Source organism: Lithobates pipiens, unplaced genomic scaffold (assembly GCF_037356315.1).
Source record: "Lithobates pipiens isolate NorthernLeopardFrog02 unplaced genomic scaffold, aLitPip1_a1.2 Scaffold_22, whole genome shotgun sequence".
Taxonomy (NCBI): Eukaryota; Metazoa; Chordata; class Amphibia; order Anura; family Ranidae; genus Lithobates; species Lithobates pipiens.
Genome location: NW_027507784.1, coordinates 191,488,437 through 191,514,257, shown reverse-complemented (window position 1 = coordinate 191,514,257; position 25,821 = coordinate 191,488,437). Strand labels below are relative to the sequence as shown.

The window sequence follows — 25,821 nt, the reverse complement described above, 5'->3', positions numbered from 1 at the left end:
CTCTACAATCATATTGTAAATTGCAGCAAGTCTAATTGTGTTTCTTTGTCTTTTTTTCTATTTCCAGTTAAACTTGGCCTTTGGTTGTCATTGTATGTGTATCTATTACATCATCAAAATAATTCCATTAATAGAATTTTACCTCTGTTTAGGTACGTAGAGAGTACAGAAAGTTTTTCCGTGCAAATGCTGGAAAGAAGATTTATGAATTCACAATACAGAGAATAGTAAGTAGATTTTGATGTTGCCTCATTCCATTTTTGTCCATATATTTGATAAACATTAACCATATGCAAGTATAAGAAATGCAGTCATGTATGTATGTATTAAAAAGGATTAAATTAAGAGTAGTAAGGACTTATTTTATTTTTTTAAGAATCATACTTAAAATATCTGCTGTGCTGAAATTTCTCATACAAATAGTGAAAATAAAATACCAGCAGCTAGCACAATATTAAAGGATCAATAAACAGCATATATAGTTAAGTTGTACAGTCCACAGAAACTCAATCCAGGAATAGATATCCAGTACAGGTCAGTGGTGAGCAGGAGGTAGGTACAGGTGTGCTCATAAGTTTACTCTGGTCGAAATTAGATTTATTGGCCATTTTTCAGAGAATATGAATAACACAAAAACATTTTTCACTCATGGTTAGTGTTTGGCTGAAGCCATTTATTATCAACTGTGTTTACTATTTTTAAATCATAATGGCAACAGAAACTACCCAAATGACCCTGATCAAAAGTTTACACACCCCGGTGATTTTGGCCTGATAACATGCACAAGTTGACACAAAGGGGTTTGAATGGCTATTAAAGGTAACCATCCTCACCTGTGACCTGTTTTCTTGTAATTAGTATGTGTGTATAAAATGTCAATGAGTTTATGGACTTCTGACAGACCCTTGCATCTCTCATCCAGTGCTGCAGTGACGTTTCGATAATCTGCGGAAAAAGGTAGTTGAACTGTATAAAGCAGGAAAGGGGTATAAAAAGATATCCAGGGAATTGAGAATGCCAATCGGCAGTGTTCAAACTCTAAACAAGAAGTGGAAAATGAGGGGTTCTGTTGAAACCAAACCACGGTCAGGTAGGCCAACTAAAATTTCAGCCATAACTGCCAGGAAAATTGTTGGGGATGCAAAGAAAAACCCAGAAATAACTTCAGGTGAAATACAGAACTCTCTGAAAACATTTGGTGTGGCTGTTTCATTATGCACAATAAGCAGGCTCTTGAAGAAAGATGGGCTGCATGGTCGAGTCGCCAGAAGAAAGCCATTACTATGCAAATGCCACAAAGTATCCCAGTTTACAATACGCTAAACAGCACAGAGACAAGCCTCAAACCTTCTGGCGCAAAGTCATTTGGAGTGATGAGACCAAAATGTTGCTTTTTGGCTACAACCATAAACTCTACATTTGGAGAGGAGTCACCAAGGCCTACCATAAAAGGGACAGAGATGGATTGCTGATGTTTTGGGGATGTGTGAGCTACAAAGGCACAGGATATTTGGTCAAAATTGTTGGCAAGATGAATGCAGTATGTTATCAAAAAATACTGGAGGAACATTTGCATTCATCAGCCAGGAAGTTGCTCATGGGACCTACTTGGACATTCCAACATAATGATCCAAAACACAAGGCCAGGTCGACCTGTCATTGGCTACAGCAGAATAAAGTGAAGGTTCTGGAGTGCCCATCTCCAGTCTCTTGACCTCAATATCGTTGAGTCACTCTGGGGAGATGTCAAAAGTGCAGTTCATGCAAGACCGGCAAAGAATTTACAGGAACTGGAGGCTTTTTGTCAAGCGGAATGAGCAGCTTTACCATCTAAGTAGATAAAGAGCCTCATCCACAAATTAGTTTCTGTTGCCATTATGATTTAAAAAGAATAAACACATTTAACTGCTAATAAATGGCTTCAGCCAAACACTAACCAGGAGTGAAAGAAAAGTTTTTGTGTTATTCACAGTCTCTGAAAAATGGCCAAGAAATCTCAAATTCTGCCAGGGTATGAATTTCTATCTGCATGGGATTCTCCATATGTGGCGATTTATTGCTGGAGCATAAAATAAGGAGAGCTGTGTCTGGGTTTACTGCATCCATCATCCGGTCTGCTGCTACGGGAATATGGTGTATGAAGATTGATGGGCTTCCTATATATCATATATATGCTGGTGTGGCCTTTGTGATGGCGGCCCATTAAGGAGAATAAGCAGCCAATCACACATGATTGCGTGTCAGAGATGGTTTCTTTTGTCATATACCTAACTCCTGCTCACCACTGACTGAACTATATTGGATATCTATTCCTGGATCCTATGCCCCACTCCTCCCCCCCCTCCCCATTCACTAGAGTGCTGGGCTGTGGAGAGGTGGGAGTAGCTGGCTCCTCTGGGACATCAGCTGGCAGTGGGCTCCAGCCTGCTGTCTGCTGAAAAGGAATCACAGAACGAACTGCACTCCTGTGATCCACAGAAGTACAGCTAAATGAGCTTTTCCCTGTACGTCTCCTTTAATTTACACCAGCAAATGGACTATCTATCCTACAACAGGACTGAGAGTCCAGGATTCTGTGCCAATCCAACTTTAATACATTGCAAGTGTGGCAACAGGAAAAATGTTGACAAGAGGAAGGTATGGCAAACGATGAGATTACTCATCCGTGTGCTGCTACATCTTTGTCCATCAGCAGGGTGGTGTGTGTTTTTCACCAAACTGCATTTTTGCAGTTTAATTCTAGAACTAAACTGCAGAAATGCACTAAGTGCGCTTTCTAAAAGGATGTGAATAATTTTGCTTTCAGGTGCATTCAAGGTGCTTTTAGTTGTACCCAAAATTCTCCATAGGTGCACTTTCAAAGCCTTTACAGGTTATCAGTTTAGCGTTATGGCTGTAGAATTATTTCTCTCACTCCATTTGCCAAAATACTTCACATATATGGTGCAATTGATGTTTACATACACATGCTCGCTTTATGCTGTATTTTGTATATAGGGTGTGTATTGGGGTGCTATGGGGCAGGTTCTAAAATATACCACATATTTTAGGGGGATATAATCCTGGAGCTGAGCTTTAATTGTTTGTGAACATAAGATTTAACTGCTCTTGAAAGTTGCATTAGTTGAGATACGCATGTTGCAAAAGCGATAGATCTAAGTATTGGGATAAATCTTAAACTAGTTATTTGTAATGTTTTTTGACCTTGTGACCCCATGCTCTAAAAGCTCTATCAGATGATTTTATTTTATGCATTTTTTATTTGATAGTTTTTCAATAAGCTATATAAATGAAAGAAAATAGCCAGTACAGTGTATATCGCAATGTTGTAGATACATTAAACCAGAATTCCAGAAATGTTCTCAGTCAACAAGTTTAGCCATGTGATATATCAACATAGGGAAGGCATGTAAGCAGACTAGAGTGGCAACTCCTGGAGTAGGGTTTTTTTTATCTGAAAATGACTCATCACAAAAAAAAGGTCAATAGTCAGTTCTGACAAGTGTTAATGTTGAAACAAAATTTGGTGGCGGTGGAATAATGTCCTTACATGATGTCTCCAACTTACAAGCTGACCTCAATGCGCTGTTTAATTGGGCAGCTATGTGGCAAATGATGTTTAATGTTGATAAATGTAAAGTTATGCACTTGGGGGGGCTAAGAATATGCATGCATCATACATACTAGGTGGAGTACTGGGGGAATCAATGGTGGAGAAGGATCTGTGTGTTTTGGTAGATCATAAGCTTAATAATGGCATGCAATGCCAAGCTGAGGTTTCCAAAGCGAGCAAAGTCCTTTCTTTTATAAAGAGAGGTATAGACTCCAGAGAGAGAGCTATAATTTTACCCCTGTACAAACCATTAGTAAGACCTCATTTGGAATATGCAGTTCAGTTTTGGGCGCCAGTTCACATAAAGGCTATTAGGGAACTGGAGAAAGTGCAGAGGACGACAACCAAACTGATAAGAGGCATGGAGGAGCTCCGCTATGAGGAAAGATTAGAGGAACTGAATTTATTCTCTCTCAAGAGGAGATTAAGGGGGGGGGGGGGGGGGATATGATCAGCATGTATAAATACATAAGTGGTCCATATAGTTAACTTTAAGTTTTTCACTTTAACCACTTAAGGACCAGGCCTCTTTTTCGGACTTGGTGTTTCCATGTTTAAAACAGTTTTTTTTGCTAGAAAATTACTTAGAACCCCCAAACATTTTATATTGTTTTTTTTCTAACACCCTAGAGAATAAAATGGCGGTCATTGAAATACTTTTTTTCACACCGTATTTGCGCAGCGGTCTTAGAAGCGCACTTTTTTTGGAAAAAATTCACTTTTTTGAATAAAAAAAATAAGACAACAGTAAAATTAGCCCAATTTTTTTTTATACTGTGAAAGATAATGGTATGCCGAGTAAATTGATACCCAACATGTCACGCTTCAAAATTGCGCCCGCTCGTGGAATGGCGTCAAACTTTTAGCCTCAAAAATCTCCATAAGCGACATTTTAAAAATTCTACAGGTTGCATTTTTTGCGTTAGAGGAGGTCTAGGGCTAGAATTATTGCTCTCGCTCTACCGATCGCGGCGATACCTCACATATGTGGTTTGACCACCGTTTTCATATGCGGGCGCTACTCACGTATGCGCTCGCTTCTGTGCGCAAGCTCGTCGTAACGGGGTGTTTTTAAAAATTTTTTTTTTTTTTTCTTATTTATTTTAATTTATTTTATTTATTTTTACACTTTAAAAAAAAAATAAAAAATGGATCACTTTTATTCCTATTACAAGGAATGTAAACATCCCTTGTAATAGAAAAAAGCATGACAGGTCCTCTTAAATATGAGATCTGGGGTCAAAAGGTCCTCAGATCTCATATTTGGGCTAAAATGCAACAAAAAAAAAGCAAATCTGACATTTAAAAAAAAAAAATATACCTTTAAGAGGTATGGGCGAAAGTGACGTTTTGACGTCGCTTCCGCCCTCCTATGGTATAGAGACGAGTGGGGGCCATCTTAGCCTCACTCGTCTCCATACCCAGCAGACTGAAGGACCCGATCGCCTCCGCCGCTACCGACGGCTCCGGTAAGCGGCGGAAGGTGCGGGAGGGCGGCAGGAGGGGGGGTGGCACCTCTCCCGCCGCCGATAGCGGTGATCTCGCGGCGAATCCGCCGCGGAGACCACCGTTATCGTACAGCCGACCGCCGCCTGAAGAGATAGATATCTCGGTTGTGGCAGCAGCTGCTGCCGTTACCGAGATATCCCTCTTCAAAAAATGGACGTACATCGTCGTGCGGCGGTCGGCAAGTGGTTAAGGTAATAACAGAAAAGGGGGCACTCTTTATGTCTGGAGGAAAAGAGATTTAATTGCCAAATATGGAAAGGTTTCTTCACAGTAAGAGCTGTGAAAATGTGGAATAGACTCCCTTAAGAGCTAGTTCTGTCCAGCTCAGTAGATTGCTTTTCAAAAGGGCGGCTTGTTGTTATGGATGATATGTTTCTTTGTATGCAACTCTATGGTGCATCTCTGTTGTACTTCCTGTGTGATGCTTCATGTTCCTGCTGGGTGTTCCAGTAAACATGGCTTCTGTACAGTAATGGCCTGTGCTGTCTCTTTACCTATATCACATCAAACATGATGTCAGAACATTTCTGCATCCATGCTCTTTCTACACACTTAATGCTGAGAGCCTGCTAGCCTTGAGCTGAGTATTTGCAGCAAGGAAAACAGCATCATGGCAGCTAACAGCATTCCACTGCCTGAAGCAATGAGGGTGAATGGAGATGTCAGCACTAACTAGGACAATTTCAGGGCTGAGTTTGAGGACTACTCCCTAGCCACAGGGTTAAATGAGAAGCCTGCAGCAGTGCAAGCAGCCACACTGAGAAGGGTGGTGTTCTGTCTAGTATTAATTGTCACCCTTCATCCATCCTGCTCACATACATAGCTGTTTCTCTAGCTGTATACTCTGCATGATTCTTTGTTCCTGTGGTCTTTGGTAACCCAGTTACCCATTGTGGATCCCTGTCCACTTTAACCATTAATCTAGGGGCTCAGTATAGGCGGAACCGCACCTTTGGTTCATATATATCGCTCCTCTTGCACTGGGCATTTTTGAGGGTCTCTTACCCTTCATTCCCTTACTTAATTTAATGCCCATAATGACTGGCCAGTCTTCTCTACGTGTGCCTATACCCTCTTGCCTCTAAACTACTTTATCTAGAAGATATACTACATATACCTGTGAACAGCACTATTCTTCCCTTTCTTATCTCTAACACTCCGATGGACAGTAGACAGTGACAATATAACATATAACCACCAATCAATACAGTTCGATTAAGGGGAGTAAAATAGGTACCCTTTGTCCCAAATATGCCTTACCAATCAAGGAAGTCTGATAACTCAAATGTAAGCAAAAGGCTTAACTCATCCGGCGGATTATCAGAAATTCCCGGATCGTCTCAAACTCCTCATTTCGGATACTCAGGGTCACGTGGCAACCCCTCCTCGGCAAAGCTCGCCACCTGACATAGATATTTTATAGATGGGCAACTCCTATCATCTTATTGATTAGTGGTTCCAAATTAATAACTACTGCAGTAGAGAACAGACACAGAAGATACGTTCAGCATCTTTCCAAATAACCGTTCTCCTTTATTATGACGCATTTGAAGGTTTTTATACACATGATTACGTAGGTATCACATTAATAATACAATTGTACGTTTATGGTAATAAGGGGCGTATCATAAGCAGGCTAATTCTAATCAGGACTCGAAAGAATGCAAAACATGTACTGAAAACATTATTAATGCCGTGTGTACAGTGAGGGTATTGTGCAATACATATAAAATAGAATACTATTATATACAGAACTTACAAATTTCCATTACAGGCAGTGAATGCCTCCACATATACAAGCATAATCTGAACCTCACAGAGGAGCAAAAGAGTGACACCAAAACCATTCTGGGTGCATTAGAAGCTTTCTTCAGACCCTCTAAAAATGTCATATATGAAAGATATATATTTGGCTGCTGTAAGCAAGAAGACTGTGACTCAATACAGGTTTGTCACACGGCTAAGAGAAAAAGCTGCAAGCTGTGAGTATGGCTCTCTGAGAGATGAACTTATTTTTGATAAAGTTTTGGGTATCACCAGTGAAAGCACACACCAACACCTATTGAGGAAACGCAATTTAGTTCTACCAACAGCAGTTGAGATATGTTGCACTGCAGAACTTACTGACAAACATATGAAAGCTATGAAGTAGAATAAACTGACATTATTAATGCTGCCTCTAAACGGCAAAGCTTCAAAAACTCCCAGCATAAGTTTCAGCACAAGGGTCACCTACACAACTCACCTGGGAGGAAGCCTGCATCATGCACTATTGCAGCAATGTGCATGTACAAGAGAAGAAAAGTGTCCTGCATATGGGAAAAGCTGTACTGCATGTGGTAAACCAAATCACTTTGCAAGTAAAATGGAAGAAAAGAAGCTGCACACAATTGAGCAAATTTCAGATCCGGAGGACGCACACTTTCTTACTTAGCACTGATATGGTTTGCTCCTCAGAATGTATTGGTGCTGTAAACACACAGGGCAAAAAATGGTTTGTAAACCTCAGATTAAACAATATAATCCAATCCTGCCAGCTAGACTCGGGTGCATCGTGTGATGTCATGAGTATAAAGGACAAAATTTAAACTGGCACCCAGAGCACCCTTTCAGCCTAGTAGCACCAAACTAAAGTTGTATTCAGGGGAACTAATGGAATCATTGGGGCTATTCCTAACAGAATGTAGCATACGTGATTGTATACACAAACTGAACTGTGAACTTTGAGATTGTTGATGCCAATCAGAAACCGTTATTATCGGGTTCAACATATGAGCGCCTTGGACTGATGCAGATCACCATTCCTCCTGAGCTACATAATGTGGATAATCAGCCTGCAAAATCTCTGACTAGGCCACTGACAAAACGGCAAATTCTTCACGTCTACAGTGCTGCGTTTGAGGGCCTGATAGTCTTTGTTCCAGGAGAGGTTAGTTTTGAACTTGATCCTACCGTTCAACTGTACAATGTGCCACACACAATGTGCCTATCACCATTAAGCCACGGGTTAAAGCTCAACTAGATAAATATGAAGCTGAAGGACATCCAACATTGGTATCAGAGCCTACAGATTGGATCAGTAACATGGTTATCAGAATATGAATTGATCCCAAGTTTCTGAATATGACCCTGAAACGGTCACACTACTTAATGCCAACATTTGATGATATTTTGCACAAACTACCTAAAGCACGTATCTTCACACTTGTTGATGCTAGAGATGCCTTTTTACAGTGCAAACTGGATGAAGAGAGTAGCTACATGACCACATTCTGGACTCCTTGGGGCAGAAAGAGATGGCTCAAACTACCATTTGGAGTCTCTGTAGCACCTGAGGTATACCAGCGAAAGTAGCATGAACTATTAGGTGGTCTTCACAGAATTGAGCCAACAGCTGATGACATTCTTATAGTTGGTTGCGGTAATACAGATGAGGAGGCTGAGCATGACCATGATGAAAAGTTAATAGCGCTGCTGGATTGTTTTAGGCAGGTTATGCTGAGGATTAGTGTAAAGTAATTGCAGTTCAAGGAAGTGGAAGAAGTCAGTTTCTATGGACATACCCTGTCTTCACAAGGTTTAAAAGCTGACCCAGATGAGATTAAAGCCATTGTGGACATGCCACAGCCTGCTGATGCCAAAGCGGTACAGAGATTTATTGGCTTTGTTACATACCTAGCAAAATTCCTGACACACTTATCTGAGGTGTGTGAGCCATTAAGGCGAATTCTGGACAAAGATGCAGTTTGGCACTGGCTTCCCAAACATGACTGGGCAGTAGAGGATATAAAACAATTGATCACCTCTGCCCCAGTGTTGAAATACTATGATATCGCAAAGCCTGTTACGATACAAAGTGACTCCAGTAAAAATGGTCTAGGTTGTTGCCTTTTGTAGAAAGGTCAGCCAGTTGCATATGGGTCCAGAGCTCTTTCCTCAGCTGAGAAAAATTATGCTCAAATTGAGAAGGAATGTTTAAGCATTGTATTTGCTTGCCAGCGTTTCCATCATTATCCTTATGGACAGGATTCAATTACAGCTGAAACTGATCACAAACCTCTGATAGCCATATTCAAAAAGCCCCTTTTGTGTGCTCTGGAGCGTTTGCAGAGCACGATGCTTACATTGCAGCATTACAACCTCAATGTTGTCTACAAGCCAGGCTATGAAATGTATAGCAGTGATACCCTGAGCAGAGCTAAGTCCGACAATGTGGCACCTGAAGGTGAACATGAGCTTTGTACAATTTGTCTGCCGCAACAGGAAGAAAATTTCTTTGCAGATATCAATCAAGCGGACTATCTTAATTCTTAACAACTTAAAAAATAGTTTAGACGTTTTTAATCAGTTGTGTGTTTTTTTTTTTGTTGTTTTTTTCTTTAATGATATTGTCTTTAGTGCTCAGCTGTAGTGATGGACGAACTTCCGACGGGACGTTTCACGAACGCGGCCGATAGTTTGCGAACCGTAACGTTCGCCGCGGGCCCCATTGACTTCAATGGGAGACGAACTTCGCAAACCTACAGGTCAAATTTTCAGCCACAAAATAATTAATAGCTGTGCAAACCTAGTCCCACCACATGGCCAATGACATAACACATGTATGAGGTGAATCTGGGATCGACAACTACAAGCATTCTTTTTTTTATATGGGAAATTGTTGTGACAATTCAGGACTGTGGAGCGCATGAAGGCAATGGAGGAGAGGGAAGGTCAGGGACCAGGGTAGGCAAAGAAGAGGGTGCAGGAGATGATCACCAGCAGTGTGACATACAGCAATGACACCTGCACCGTGATAGAGTGATCTGACAGCAGCACCATGATAGAGAGCACTGATATCAGCAGCGTGACATAAAGCACTCACACCAGCACCGTGATATACAGCACTGACAGCAGCACCGTGATAGAGAGCACTGACATCAGCAGCGTGACATAAAGCACTCACACCAGCACCGTGATATACAGCACTGACACCTGCACCGTAAGCAGCCCCAGGAGGAAGTCGGCATAACACAGGGATGGTGGGAGCCCCTCATAATGAGCATAGCACAGGGATGGTGGGAGCCCCTCATAATAAGCAGCCCCAGGAGGATGTCAGCATAGCACAGGGATGGTGGGAGCCCCTCATAATAAGCAGCCCCAGGAGGAAGTCAGCACAGCACAGGGATGGTGGGAGCCCCTCATAATGAGCATAGCACAGGGATGGTGGAAGCACCTCAAAATATGCACAGCAGAGGTACAGCCCCAGGAGGAAGTCAGCACAGGGATGGTGGGAGCCCCTCATAATAAGCAGCCCCAGGAGGAAGTCGGCACCGCACAGGGATGGTGGGAGCCCCTCATAATAAGCAGCCCCGGTAGAAATATGACACCGCTCAACCTCTTCAAAGAGGAGGGTACGGGCATATAGTACGGTGTGCTTTTTTTGGACAAGGAAGTGAGCCAAATGAAGAAAGAAGGTCTTTGTGCTCGTTTAAAAAAATTGTTTATAGACATACACATGGTCTACTGGTCACATGTGTTGAATTCCTCCGAGATCCATGCCTCATTCATTTTTAGAAATGTGAGGTAGTTAACACTGTCATGAGCTAGGCGAGTACGCTTATCGGGCACGATCCCCCCTGCTGCGCTGAACGTCCTTTCGGACAGGACACTGGATGAGGGGCAAGCCAACAGTTCGAGTGCGAATTGGGCAAGCTCTGGCCAGAGGTCAAGCCTGCCCACCCAGTAGTCCAGGGGTTCATCACTCCTCAGAGTGTCCACATCGGCCGTTAACCCGATGTAGTCGGACACCTGACGGTCTAGGCGTTCCCTGATGCTGGATCCGGATGACACCTGTCGATGGGTCGGCTGAAAGAATGACCTCATATCTGAAGTCACCAACACATCTTCAAACCGGCCTCTTCTTGCAGGCGCTGTTGGATTGGTACCCGCATCTCCTTCTCTGGGAGTGGGAATTGCTCCTCTGCCAGCGCACGCAAAGGCAGAATGCAGAATTTCTTGAAGCAAGGCCTGGAAGTGCTCCATTCTGCCAGCCCTCTGTGACGGCGGTAACATTTCTGCCATTTTGTGTTTGTACCGGAGGTCTAAGTACGTTGCCACCCAGTACTGGTCCTTGACCCTTATGCTTTTTATACGGGGGTCCCTATTAAAACACTGGAGCATGAAGGCCCCAATTTGCACTAAAGTGGAAGCGGTGTGGTGGCCTGGCTCCTGCTCATCATCCAAGATAATGTCGTCCTCTTTCTCCTCTCCCCATCCATGCACAACAGGGATCCCAGAAAGGTTTAAAGCATGCTCTTCTTGCTCCTCCTCATCCGCCCAGGCACCATCCTCCTCTGACTACTCTTCAGACTCCTGTTGTTCACTTGTCTCAGAGTAGCCCCCCCTGGGAATTCATCCAGCATTGCGACTTCCTCATCTTCCCGCTGGGCGCAGAAGTCTGCATGCGTCGCGCATGAGCAGCCACTGGTGCGGTGAAAAAAACCCCAGCTCCCCAGAACCGGTTCTGCCGCAGAGTTCATACAGGTAGTCGTTAACTGCACGTTTCTGCTGGAGCAGCCTATCAAGCATATAGAAGGTTGAGTTCCATCGCGTCGGGCAATTGCAAATAAGACGTCTGACCGGTAGATTGTGTCGCTGCTGAATGTCAGCAAGGCGAGCCATGGCCATGTAAGATCTTCTGAAATGGCCCGAGATTTTCCTTGCCTGCCGCAAGATGTCCTGAACCCCAGGGTATTTGACAAGGAATCGCTGCACGACCAAGTTTAAGATGTGTGCCATGCATGGCACGTGCGTGATTTTGCCCTGTTTCAATGCGCTAAGCAGATTGGCACCGTTGTCGCACACCACTTTACCAACTGTCAAATTGAGCGGTGTTAGCCACTGATCTGCCTGTGAACGCAAAGCTGAAAGGAGTGGCGGGCCAGTGTGGCTCTTGGCTTCCAGGCACAACAGACGCAGCACGGCATGGCAACGTCTCACCTGGCATGTCGAATAGGTTCTGGGGAGCTTGGGCGGCGCAGCGGAAGAGACACTAGTAGCGGAAAAGGAGGAGTCAGCTGAGGAGGATAGGGAGGAGGATGGAGGAGGAGAAGAAGAGTCAGCCCTGCATGCAATCCGTGGCGGTAAAACCAAATCTACACGGGTGCCACGGGTTACATGCTTGACGGCCGTCAGAGGGTTCACCCAGTGGGCAGTAAAAATGATATACCTTCCCTGGCCGTGTTTGCTAGACCACGTGTCTGTGGTCAGATGCATCTTGGCACCGACACTGTGTGCCAGAGATACATTCACTTGACGCTGAACATGGCCATATAGCTCTGGGATGCCCTTCTCTGAGAAATACTTCCTTCCTGGGACCTTCCATTGTGGTGTTCCAATGGCCACAAATTTGCGAAAGGCCTCCGAGTCCACCAGTTAATATGGCAGTAGTTGGTGGGCTATGAGTTCTGACAAGCCAGCCGTCAACCGTTGGGCAAGAGGGTTATCCGGCATCATCATTTTTTTACGCTCGAACATTAGGCCCACGGAAGCCTGCCTTTTTGCAGAAAAACGTGAGCTTGGCGCGATGGAAGGTGGAGTGGAGGACAATTGTGAGGAGAAGTAGAAGACGAGGCTGGACGGTGAGAGCCTGCAGTGTGGCTTTGTGTGTTCCGTTGCTCCCACTCGGCTTGGTGATGGCTGCTCATGTGCCTTCTTAAGGCGGTCGTCCCTAGGTGAGTGTTGGGCTTACCGCGACTAATGCGTTGACTGCAAAGATTGCAGATGGCAACGCTATTGTCAGCAGCGGACACGTTAAAAAAAGCCCACACAGTGGAGCCATGTGCCGGTGTCCTGGGAGCGCCAGATGTGACCATACATGGTCGATGACTCGCTCCTGATACATTTGCAGTCTGCTTTGTCCCTCCTGTGCAATGTAAGTTATTCCTGCTTCTCCTCCCTATCTGCTGGTCCATATCTCCCTCTGAACTCCCCTCCTCTTCCTCTCTTGTGGGCACCCACGTGACATCACTAGACACGTCATCATCAACGTCACTTTCCCCACCGCTATAAGTAGAGATCTCGGAGTAGGCAGCAACACCGGGGACCAACCTCCTCCTTGGGCTGATCTGGGTACTGTCGTCAGACTGCTGACTAGCAGTTGTTGCTACCTCCTCTTCCTGATCCAATACCAAGAGTGACTGCGCATCATAAATGTCCTTGATATGGATCGGAAAATAATTCCTGTGACTCAAGCGGAAGGTATGTGGTGGTGGTGTTGGTGGTAGTGTCTTTGGGGGTGCACATAGCAGAGAGTGAAGAAGAGGGTGCAGATCGAGAGGCTGAGGAGGGTGCAGAAGAGTAAGGCTGAGCGAGCCACTCAACCAAGTCTGGTGAGTCCTTTAAAGTAATTGAACGCACCTTCTGCAACTTCCCACTTTGGCTCAAGCCTGTTGCTCCTGCCCTACCCCTACCACCCCTGCGGAAGGGCCTGCCTCTTCCTCTGCCTGTCATTTTTTAAATGACCCTGTGACAAAACTCAGTCCCTATATCGATGAGGACTGCTGCAGTATAGGGCAGCGTTCAGCAGTAGTGCACCTCAACCCTATGTATTGTGGACCGATACCAGTCCTTATAGAATGGCAGACTGTACCTCACTCAACCCTATGTACTGTAGTACCCTATACCTTACCAGTCCTTATAAGGACTTTTGTGGACCAAGTAGATTGTGTGTGAGTGATTAGCAGACTGTACGTCAGTCCCTATACCGATGAAGGACTGCTGCAGTATAGGGCAGCGGTCAGCAGTAGTGCACCTCAACCCTATGTATTGTGAACCGATACCAGTCCTTATAGCATGGCAGACTGTACCTCACTCAACCCTATGTACTGTAGCACCCTAGACAGACCAAGTTACCAGTCCTTATAAGGAGCTTTGTGGAACAAGTGGGTTGTGAATGATTAGCAGACTGCAGCAGAAGGGCAACATTCAAGTATAATAATCTTTCTATATTTGGAAGAAAGATACCAGTCCTGAAAAGAACCTTTGTGGAACTAATAGTAACAGCTACTGATTAAACTGACCCTCACTGCCTGACACACTGCTTCCTGCCTGTCCCTATATAAACTGACAAAACAGAGGCTACTGGAACAATAATTGAAATAGCACTTTTGCGGACCTGATAGTAACAGCTAATGACTAAACTGGCTGTCCCTGCAGCACACACCGTCCTGTCCCTTTCTCTAAACTGACAAAAGACACTCAGGCTGCTGCAACAATCACTAGCACAGCACTTCCTATCCTGAACTACACCTAACACCTATACCAGTCCTGAAAATAACTTTTGTGTACCAAATAGCTAGCGATTTGGGTCACTGTAATCTCTCCTTGCTCCACACCGCAACCTCTCCCTATAGTGACAGAAGAAAGAATGTAAAATGGCCGCCGGATCGGGTGTATTTATAGGTTAGGGGAAATGTCCAAGTGTCCATGTGCTGTAATGTCTCAATTGGCTGTCCTGTACCCCATGATGGATGTGTCATCATAGGTCAAAGTTCTTTTACACAGTAAACGTGGAAGTCCGCCGGGCGAATGGCGCCAATAGTCTGCCGAACTTGCGGACCGCGAACAGCCGAAATTCGCCGCGAAGCGACCGCTGGGCGAACTGTTCGGCCATCACTACTCAGCTGATGTTTGTGAAATTGAGCATCACTTAAGTGTTTTTTTTTTTTTTTGTTTTATTTACATAAGATCTTTTGCACAAAGAACTGTTTAAACTGACCTATTAAGCCCCACGCCAGCCCTTTTATGAGATCACTACTATATGGAAAGGTTTTGATCACATTTCCTTACATCCAGTGTTTTAGCCAGGACCGAATGTGGACAGTAATGGGGACACAGTGATGAAGCGTTTTTGTTTTTTTCTTGAACTGGAAATTAATAAATCCCCCCCCCCAATAATTTAATACGTTCTCAGATCTTTTAAGTGGAAACTAAAATCCTCTATTTACTTTCCCTACAGCAATATGATCTCCCTCACAGGCACATCCATCTGTGCCCAGGCTTATTACAAGTTTGCCGCCTTTGGCCATGCCATCTTGATTAGCTCCTGCATGTGGGACAATCCACCCTGCTAGCAAGATTTCAATAATAAGCTATAGTTCCACATTAACACGTGCATTTAACCTATTTGATGGTGAACATATTTTCTGTTTAACAGTAAAAAAAAGATCTTAAAGCTATATTTTAGATAAATGATGATTTGTGACCCCTATCTTATAGAGAACTATGTGAAGGGAACTCCCCTAATAGCATATGAAACATTGATGGCCTAATCACACTTGTCTTTTTGCATGGAACAGTGAAATATTGGCTTTAAACTCCTATCAACACTATAAAAGTGGTCCAGTTCCCCAATGTCAACCAATGCTGCCATTAAAGCTATTACAACATTGTCAAAATCACAATAGCATGTGCCTTTATAGACTGTTTAGGTGGGACTTCAGGCAAATGTTTCAAGGCCTGTTCTCAATCTTTATAGCTGATAAACTTAATACCCAATAAAGATATTTGGGAATTTAAGCGCTTTTCAATTTATATACAATAATAAGGTCATCTAACATTTTTACAGATGCAAAAGTACTTTCTGGAGATGAAGACAAAAGTTCCTTCCGTGTCACCCATAGACAATAATTGGCCAGCAAGGCCTTACCTCTTTTTGGATAGCACGCATAAGGAAATGAAAAGGATTTTCCATCTGTGGAGGGTAAGATTTTTATTCAAGCCATAATCATCTGTTTCCAGGCTGTTGATGTTAAGAAGATATTTAAAAAAAAAAACATTTTTTTCCAGCATAGGACAGTGGAGTTGCCAGAAGGCTGACTGGTAAAGCCAGTAATGATACACACAGGAGAAATTATGCTGCTGACAACTGCAGTTCTTTTACACATACTGCCAGTACAGGAGGCTTGTGGAGTTTTGCTTATTTGCATTTTTTTTTATTTTTCTTACCATGAAAAAATAAAGTCAAAACAGATTCCTTTAACGACAATAAAAGAATGAGCTTTGGTTTCACTTAATAGTGTAAAAGAAGGCAGAACATATGGAAACAAAGGATTGGTTAAAATGTTAGCACAGAACAGTTATGGGTTATTAACATTTTGAGACGCTTGTATGGCCCTCAGATCTTCCTGCATATTACACCCTTGTTTTTTTTTACCAGGGTAAAGGGGTAATGATAAATTAGTTTTGAGCAGTATTTGAAGACATCAATCCATTCTGAATGAACTGTTATGCATGTTTTGGGCTCAAAACTGTAATCATGTTGTACAATTGGTCTTTTACTGCTTATGTTCAGTAAAGAAAAGCAGAATATGTTGAGCAGAATTCTAGCTAGCGTTCTATAACGTTACCTGCACTGTGAGCACATTTCAGTTGTGATTTTTTTTTTTTGCAGCAGCAGAAATCATATACAGCATTCTAGGCCCTGGCATCTGGGACGCATTCCTCAGATTTTATACCACCCTTGATACATCTTTGTAGCTGCAGTCAGGGATAAGATTCTCAAAGCCTTCTGTACCCTTAATTCCGGTTATTTAGTGGGCACTTAGGGCTCTCAAGATGAGCAGCCTACACAGCTGCAGACCTTTAGGGCTTGTCTCTTATTTGTCAATCAGGAGGTGTCAGAAATTACATTCTACATCTTTGAGTCAAGCCCTTTATCAAAAAAGAGCATCTTTCTAACACTAGGGAAGGTGAAGAGCTATTCTGGCCATAGATTGTAATTTCGATCTATGTGTGGCCGTCCCTTGGGTTATAATGTCAGGATTTTTTTTGGGGGGGGGGGGGGGGTTGTGCTATCTTTTACATTCACAAGCGTTCCCATGTGTGGGCAGGTCAGATGGGTTGTAGTTCCTCCTCTCTCTCCATGTGAGCATTTTATTTTGACTTAGGGTTATCTTTAGCCTGTGCAATAGTTTTCCACCTCCAGAAGTCAGATGAATAAGTTTGGGATAGCCCTTGAATGGTGGGCGGTAATTCACTGCTGTCCTTGACTTCAGGGGCAATAACACAATAGAACGCAACATCATACTCTGAGGGCCAGCTTGGTCTCCACAGGCCTGAGTGGTTTCAAAATGTGTGGGGCATTAAAGGTCTCCATGTTGCCGGTCTGGTGGAAAATCTGGCTCTGTTAGAAATGCTAAATCATAATGTCTTCTATGTATCCAGATTGTTTGGGATTATGTTGAAGAGATATTTGATTTCAACTACTGGATTAGATTCACAGCCCCTCTGCCATTTTTGGCTATGTACTGAGTTGCTGCCCTTCCATGGGCTGTTCTCTACCTTGGTCTCTGTTACCTTGGCCCTTTATGTTCATATCCTCTGTTTTTGTAAGACGTAATGGGTTGCCTCCCTAGTTTTTGGAGCTATATTGTTACTGAACCTACCCATAGCAGACACTTTCTGTAGTTTTAATGACTGCCAAAGATTACCAATGTACTGCACACACTGTGCCAGGAAATGTATTACTTTGGAATATATATGCATACTACATAACCTGTGTATGCAGGGTTGGTGTCCCTTCTAATACTGTTTTATGTGTTTTGCGGTTTGTTACAGGACACCAACTGCCAATTCATTGTTATAACCTTCTTACCTGCATACACTATCAGACAGTGATACTCCTGTCTGGCAGTCTGTGATAAGCATATTATGAGACACTGGATGTGTCCAGAAATATTACCCATTGACGTTGTGTAAATCACTTAATCTGCCATCTCCCTCACCAACCCCCCCCCCAGTTAGGTAGGGGTTGAATTGGAAAACCCACTGGCTATGGTAGTCCTGTATCTTGTCTTAATGTTTGTGGGTTCTTAATATTATTTCTTTATTGGTTACAATTATTTATTTTAGGATATTTTTCCTAAGTTGTCCTTAAAGTGGTAGTAAAGCCGTGTCTGCCATTTTTACCTACAGGCAAGCTTATAGTAAAGTTTACTTGTAGGTAAAATGAATATCTCCTAAATGTGCACAGTTTAGGAGATATTCCACGGAGCGGATTTCTACAGAATAATCCCAGAAAATGGCATCTCACATACTCATAGACCAGATGAGATAATGACAGAAGACTCGAACAATGGATTGCCTATATTGTGTATTGGCTCAAGATGTCCAACCAGTATAAAGAGAAGATAGACCAGTAATCAGATAAAAATCTATTCAAAAACTTAAATAAAATTGTATATGTAAAAAATCCATACCTATCCATTTGTGCTTGACAAGGCTTACATGTGGTGGAGCTGGCTGAAAACCACTGTAGTCAGATGATGGGTGACTCACAGACCCGGGCCCAGGGGAGGTGTTATCCGATTTCCATTCTGACAGCTGCTGGAATGCAGTAGATAAAACTGCTTGGGGACACAGGAAGGTTTGGCCTGCAGATGGTAGAAATTACATTGCCGATTCGGCAAGAAATCATGGGTGTCTCCAACCTCCAGGGGATCAGGAAGCCACAAGTTTAGCCTGCACAGGTAACCTATTGCAAGCCATATGTTTTGACCCATGTTTCGGGGGCAAACACCCCTTCCTCCGGTCTAATTGTGCAACCGGCATTAGAGAATTCTATACAGGGAGCCCGGGGAAGTGACTCATCCAAGAGCCTGTATTAAAAAAAAAATGTTAAGAGCAATATTAGGAGCCCTAATACCTGGTTCTGCATCCTACTTCACCTGGTCATATATTACAACTCTATAGAAAATACCATGTACAAGAAATAAAATGAAAAATCATTACTACCTTTTTGCATGTCAAAAGAACTAAAAAACGGAAAAACCCAGACATGAATGAAGAATGAATATTAAAAAGAATTGGAGACTGATCTTGTTATTAAATGGATTAAAAATGATTGATTGCAGATAAATAATGGTATGGATTTCCATCTCTTCATTTAGGCCATATGGGGCCAAATTACATAATTTATATATCCAGAACAGCTCGAAACTCTCATTTGTCCTAAGGCAGGGTTAGGCAACCTCAGCCATCCAACTGTTTTAAAACTACAAGTCCCATGAGACATTGCAAGACCCTGACAATCACAGGCATGACTCCTAGAGGTATGATGGGATTTGTAGTTTCACCACAACTGGAGTGCCGAGGTTGCCTACCCCTGTCCTAAGGGAACCTTCTGGTATCAGTTCGATGGCCAATACAGTAAGGGCCTTCAGATCTTTTTTGTGGTCAAAGGCAAAATAATGTGGGATACTATGTTTATTCTTGCCTTCTTTTATCACTCTCCTAGCTTACCAAATCCTTTTTCGCAATGTGTGTATGGTGTGTTCTACATAAAGTAATTTACAAGGGCATTTTAAAACATAACACATATTCCGTTGAGAAGATAACAAACTTACCATTAGTAAAAGTGCTACCCAAACTGTTATCAAACATCCCCACTTCCTACACTGGTATATACCAACTCTATTATCAAAATAGGCTCTAATGTCCCTATGTTGGTATGTGGACCCTTTATTTTGCTAGGTGCAATATGATTCTTTAGATTACATGCTTTTTGAATGTTATCTGTGGAGTCTTTGGTAAGTGTGGGCCTAATTTCGGGTCAGATTGCAAAATATGCCAATGTCATTTGCAATATTGCAGATAGTGTTAGTGTTATAATCACCATTAAAACCACACATATCTCACATATGAGCTGTTGGAATTTTCTTTCTTGTTCCTGCCCTGATCTCCCAAGAAGGCGTTAAACGCTCTTCGTTGATCATCAGGATAACCCATCTCTTTGAATTTCTCCTAGAGATCACTGCTTTGTGAAATGTAAACCTTGGACCTTAGTACAGTTCCTCTTGAGTCCATGGAACTGACCCTTTGGTATATTCTTTTAACAAGATGGGTGGTGGCAACTCGCATAGGGCAAATACAAGTTGCCACCTGTTGGTTTGCACTGGTTTCTGGTTCTAATAACCCCCTCATCATGTGTTAACTCAAAATCTAGAAACACTAAGCTGTTAAAATATATTATATGAGTAAAGCTCATCCCAAACCTATTGCTATTGCAGTGTGACACACATGCTGAAAATGCCCCCCTGCAGCTGTCCCAAATCACCAACATATCATCATAAAATACCGGATGCTGAAGCATATGGGTTGTTCCAAATGAACATCTCCTCCCATTAGCCCATTGTCATATTGGCATAGCAGTACCTCTGGTTTGTAGATAAATCCTGTCCAAAAACTTAAATTTGTGCTCTAGGCAGAACTTCATTCCCTGCACTGAGAATTACACCTGGCGGGAATTCATATTGGGGTCCTTGCAAAGGAAATAACTTAAAGCTGTCAATCCAAACTCATGTGGGATTGATGTATACAAGGAGCTGACGTCAAGGGAAGCCCACATGTATTTGTTGTCCCACCTATAATTACAATGAAATGGCTGGAATTCCGAATGACAGGTGGTAATTGAAAAATGATAGGTTTCAAAACATGTTCTACAAGCCACTCAAAAGTTGTTTCTTTGCCACAATGGGCCTACCTGGGGGATTCTCTAAGGATTCATACACCTTTTGTAGGTGTTAGAAATGAGGGTTGCTACAGTGGGAAGGAAGCATATATTCTTATTAAGGACCCCATCTTTAGCAGCTTCCTCCTATCAATGGTTTTATTGACACCTAGAAACCTGGAAGTGGTGGATGATTTAGTATTATGTGGGTCTGGGAATCAGTAGTTGGAAAGATTAATCTAAACCCTCCTATTCTGAATGACCAGACCCCCCCCCCCCCCCCCCCATCAGCCTGTTTAATAACTATGTCTAGGTTATTTTCAAGATCCTTTAACGCTGTATATTCAGCCAATGTTAAGGAACCTTCTATCCCTCCCAGTCCTACATCGAAATCTTGTATCAAGTCACCTACAGAGATCTGTTAAAATTTCAGTGTTGGCCTTGAAACGTAAATTTTGTACTGTGGAAATCCATACCGTTTAGCTGCAATAAATCATTTTAATGCATCATTTAATAGCAATATCAGTTTCTAATTCTCTTTTTAATATTCCTTTTTTCCATCGTGTCTGGGTTATTTTGTTTTTTGTCTTTGTTCTTTTGACATGCAGAAAGGTAGCAATTTTTTGTTGTATTTATTATTATTATAGATGGTATTTTTTTTGATAGGGTTTTGTATTGCATGACCAGGTGAAGTTGGATACAGACCTGGTATTAGTGCTCCTGATATTTCTTTGAACATTGTTTTTATTACTATTGATTTTTTTTCTTATTGTGTTTAGTCTTGTTACAGTTGAGTAAATATGGGGTTAATTTTAATAGGAGGTCTTGGATGGCTCACTCCCCCTGGCTCCCTGTATATAATTCAGTAATGCCACTTGTACCCATGTAACATCCGGCTTGCAATAGGTTGCCAGTGCGGGCTAAACTTGTGTCTTCCTAATCCCTTGGTGGAGGTTGGAGACGCCCATGGCTTCTTACCTGGCCGGCGATGTCATTTCCAGGCCGACAGCCATGCTCTCCTGTGTTCTGAGTAGCTTCTCTTCCACGATCTGCAGGACTGTGATGTCTTTCCGGCTCGACAGCCAAACCTTCCTGTGTCCCCAAGTGGCTTCATCTACCACACTCAGGCGGCTGCTAGAGTCATTTTAACTCCATCAGAATTGACATTGATAATACCTCCCCTAGGACCGGGTGTATGAGTCACCCATCATCTGACTACAGTGGTTTTCAGCCAGCTCTACCACATTTAAGCCTTTTCAAGCACAAATGGATATGTATGGATTTTTTACATGTATAATTTTATTGAACTTTGTGAATAAATTGGAGCATTGATTGTTTGATTCCTGCTCTATCTTCTCTTTATACTGTTTGGACATCTTGAGCCAATACCCAATATAGGCGTCCCGTTTTGAGTCTTCTCCCCAGTTTACTGCCTGTTAGGAACAATGTTTCCTGTTGCAGAGAAGCATTGATTATACCCCCTCTCACAGGTTTTGCTTCTGCTATGAGAGGTCAGGCTATGGGGTAGTTCCTTAACCATTTCAGCCCTTAAAAATTTGGCTGCTCAATGACCAGGCCATTTTTTGCGATACAGCACTGCGTCATGGTTTTGGACACTTTGTTTCTAATATCCTCCCCGCTTACATTTTTCTTTTACTTCTCTTTACCCCTTTTCCCCACCATTCTTTTTTCACCTTGTCTCCACCTGTTCTCCCAGCTTACTCACTTTCCCTTTTTATTTTGGATCCCGGTCCAGTAACCTCCACCCCAAAATTAAAGGAGTCGGTATCTTGATTGCCTGAGCCACCGCATTGTCCTTTGTTTTTTGTTTTTCAATACGCCGATCTTTTAATCAAGGGAAAATTGGCAAGGTTCTGGTGTCCTTTATTAACATATACTTTCCTAACACAAATCACCTGGTCTTCTGGTCTTTACATAGCATCTTTCGCAAGTCGTCGCAGACTTTGGAGAGGGTCTGATGGTCCTTAGGGGGTTTTAACTTTGCATATGACCCCTTTGCTCAATATCTCCTGAGGTACATCACACCTCTTATACTTACCTTGAAAAACTCTTTGCTGAACTCCATCTGTTTCACTTCATGGATACCAGACAGTTACTACATCTTTTTTTATATAAAGTACAGAACCCGCCTAAAGAAGCAACCCTCTCCAATGTTATATCTTATAAATGCATATCCTTAAGTTAGAGTCCCTCCACAAAAAATCTATTGCCTCTGCCTTACACTGCAAACTCCTGGTCCTGCAGGAGAGATTGAATTCACTCCTGTTCAATTATCATGAATAGAAACTTGTGAATGTATGTTTTATGAGTTCTCTTACAAATTCTCATGCTGACAAGTGCCCTTAGGGGCCCGCCACAGAACCTGTAGTATATACTCCATATCTTTCCTATCTGGAGCCAAACACACCATGTCCAGTTTGATAGCTCAGGAATTTTAAACTTACTATCACAAATTATATACCTTATCCCCAAGTTCCCTGCATTCCCACTATGAGAAAGTAACCTGCTATAGAATCATTTCTCCAGGCATTACATTTTCCATCTTGGAAGTTGAATTACACGCAGCTATTGCATTGGCTAAATCAGGAAAATATCCTGGTCCTGATAGTCTGTCAGGTGTCCACATCATACTACAAAACATTCAAGAAGAGCCTCACATCTTATTTTCTGTGTATTTAATTTCTTTTTGACTTGAGCATCCCACCCAACAGACTCCCTCAGGGCACATATTACTGTGCTCCCTAAACAATTGCCTTTCTCAATGTAGAAGTTACAGAACAATTATCCTGTACAATGTGGATCTTAAAGTGGATGTAAACCCTCACGTATACCCAGTGAAGTGTACTGCCTCAGATGCATGCTACACAGAGATGAAACAAATCTCCCTACACAAGTTTTACTTGTATACTGTATCTGCTGTCTTCAGCTTGCTATATTCTTGTAAGAAACCATGAATCAGACTGAGACAGAAGTACAGTTAAATCTTGCTTGTTTAATAAAAGTAAACGAGTAAAGGTATATTATAATAAAAAAAGGTAAACAGAGTAAACATAATCAAAACACGCCATGGCAAACTGATCCATGTGGTGAACTTGCTCATCCAATCTGGAAAAAATATTACCAACAAGTGGATTGACTGTATCTTCTGAATTCATGACTCTTCGCCTACTGTCGAACCAAGATCAGACTGAGACAGAAATACAGTTAAATCTCACTCTTTTAATAATAAAAAAAGGAAATGAGTAAACGTAGTCAACGTAGTCAAAACATAGCCAGAGTTCAGGAACCAGAACAGATAGTCAGACAAGCCAAAACGTCAGGGAGCCAGAGAAGTGCGCAGTAGAACAGCAAGCAGGATCTGCCACAAGGATTGTTAGCCAAGCAAGTCTTTAACAAGAACACAGGAGAGCTTCTCTAAAGATGTGACCAAGGCAAAGGCAGAGATCATCAGAGCTGGACGGCTTAAGTAGAAAGGACTGACGAGCAGGATATCATCAACAGGTGAGTCACTGTGGAAAGATAGGAGCTAGCAATTAGCTAACAGCTAAGAGAAGGATGGGCTGAGCCCAGCCCTGACAGTACCCCCTCCTTAATGACCCCTCCACCTCGGAGGATCACTAGGCTTGAGGAGAAAGTCTATGGAAATCAAGAAGGACAAGGGCATGAATGTCCGAGGATGAGACCCAAAAGCGTTCCTCTGGACCGTACCCTTTCCAATGCACCAGGTACGCTATGCGCCCAAGGTACCTACAGAAGTAAACAATGGACGAGGCACCAAGGTGGTAAAGTGGTTGCAAACCAAAGGTTTTAATAAGGAGACATGAAATACATTTGAGATACGCATATTAGAAGGAAGGTCTAATGCGTAAGCCACTGAGTTAATCCTGCAAAAGATACGGAAAGGCCCAATAAACCGAAGTGCGAACTTCAGAGAGGGGACATGAAGTCGGAGGTTACGAGATGACAGCCAGACCCTGTCCCCAACCTGGTATGGAGGTGCAAGCAGGCGTCTGCTGTCAGCATGGAGTCTGTACCTATCATTAGCATGTCGCAAAGCCTCCTGGACTTCTGCCCAAGTGGAACAAAGACCACAGAGATGCTCCTCTAATGCAGGGATACTGTACAGAACAAACGAGTCAGGCAAAATGGAAGGTCGGAAACCATAGTTTGCCATAAACGGGGACAATCAGGAAGCAGAATTCAAGGCACTATTGTGGGCAAACTCCGTCCACGATAAGAGGTCTGACCAGTTGGTATGATCAGAACTAGAGCAACGTAGGAATTTCTCCAAGAACTGATTGGTTTGTTCTGAGGCCCCATTAGACTGTGGGTGATACGCAGAGGAGAAAGCAAGCTGAATTCCTAACTGTGCACAAATGACTTACCAGGACACAAACTGACAACCTTTGTCCGAAATGATCACCTTGGGTAGCCCATGTAAGCAAAAGATCTCCCGAGCAAAAATGGAAGCCAGTTCCTAAGAAGTGGGCAACTCCTTAAGTGGAATACAATGATAAATTTTCATGAGCCGGTCAACCACCATAAGAATAACTGTGTTGCCCTAGGAGTTGGGTAACTCCACAATGAAATCCATAGACGTGGGTCCAGGGCCTCTCTCCATTGGGTATGGGTTTTAGGAGGCCCACTGGATGGTGTCGTGGAATCTTACTCTGAGCACACACGGAATAGGCAGTTAAAAAGGCAGTTACATCAGCACGTAGACTGGGCCACCAGAATTGTTGGGAAATGGCCCAAAAGAGTTGATTCTTCCCAGGGTCACCAGCAGCCTTGGAAGAATGGTCTGGAGCACAGCAGTACGGAGACTGTCTGGAACAAAACAGCGTTTACAAGGTTTCTCAGGAGGAGCATGGACCTGAGCAGCAAGAATTTTGTTACCCAAAGGAGAAGTGAAACTAGTGCAAACTGTAGCTAGAATACGATCAGGAGGAATCACAGGAACCAGAACTAACTCCATCTTGGAAATGGAGGAAAATTGTTGTGACATAGCGTCAGCCCTTACATTCTTGGTACCTGGTAAGAATGAGACAATGTAATTGAAACTAGACAAGAAAATAACCCATTGTGCCCTTTTGGGAGAGAGGCGTTTAGCCTCAGACAAGAATGTGAGATTCTTATGGTCCGTAAGAATGAGAACCGACACAATACCTTCAAGGAGATGTCTCCATTG

The 25,821-nt window shown here is 42.9% G+C and overlaps 1 protein-coding gene across 5 annotated transcripts in view; it reads left to right on the top strand.

The window, feature by feature from the left end:
- The window catches only part of MYO1B (myosin IB), a 420,293-nt gene that overhangs the window by 355,315 nt on the left and 39,157 nt on the right, over positions 1-25,821 (top strand). For all 5 annotated transcript variants that reach the window (XM_077448750.1, XM_077448748.1, XM_077448749.1 and 2 more), the window contains 2 exons: positions 153-227; positions 15,732-15,866. In XM_077448750.1, coding sequence (XP_077304876.1) covers positions 153-227; positions 15,732-15,866 — 210 coding nt within the window. The remainder of the gene's footprint in view (positions 1-152; positions 228-15,731; positions 15,867-25,821) is intronic.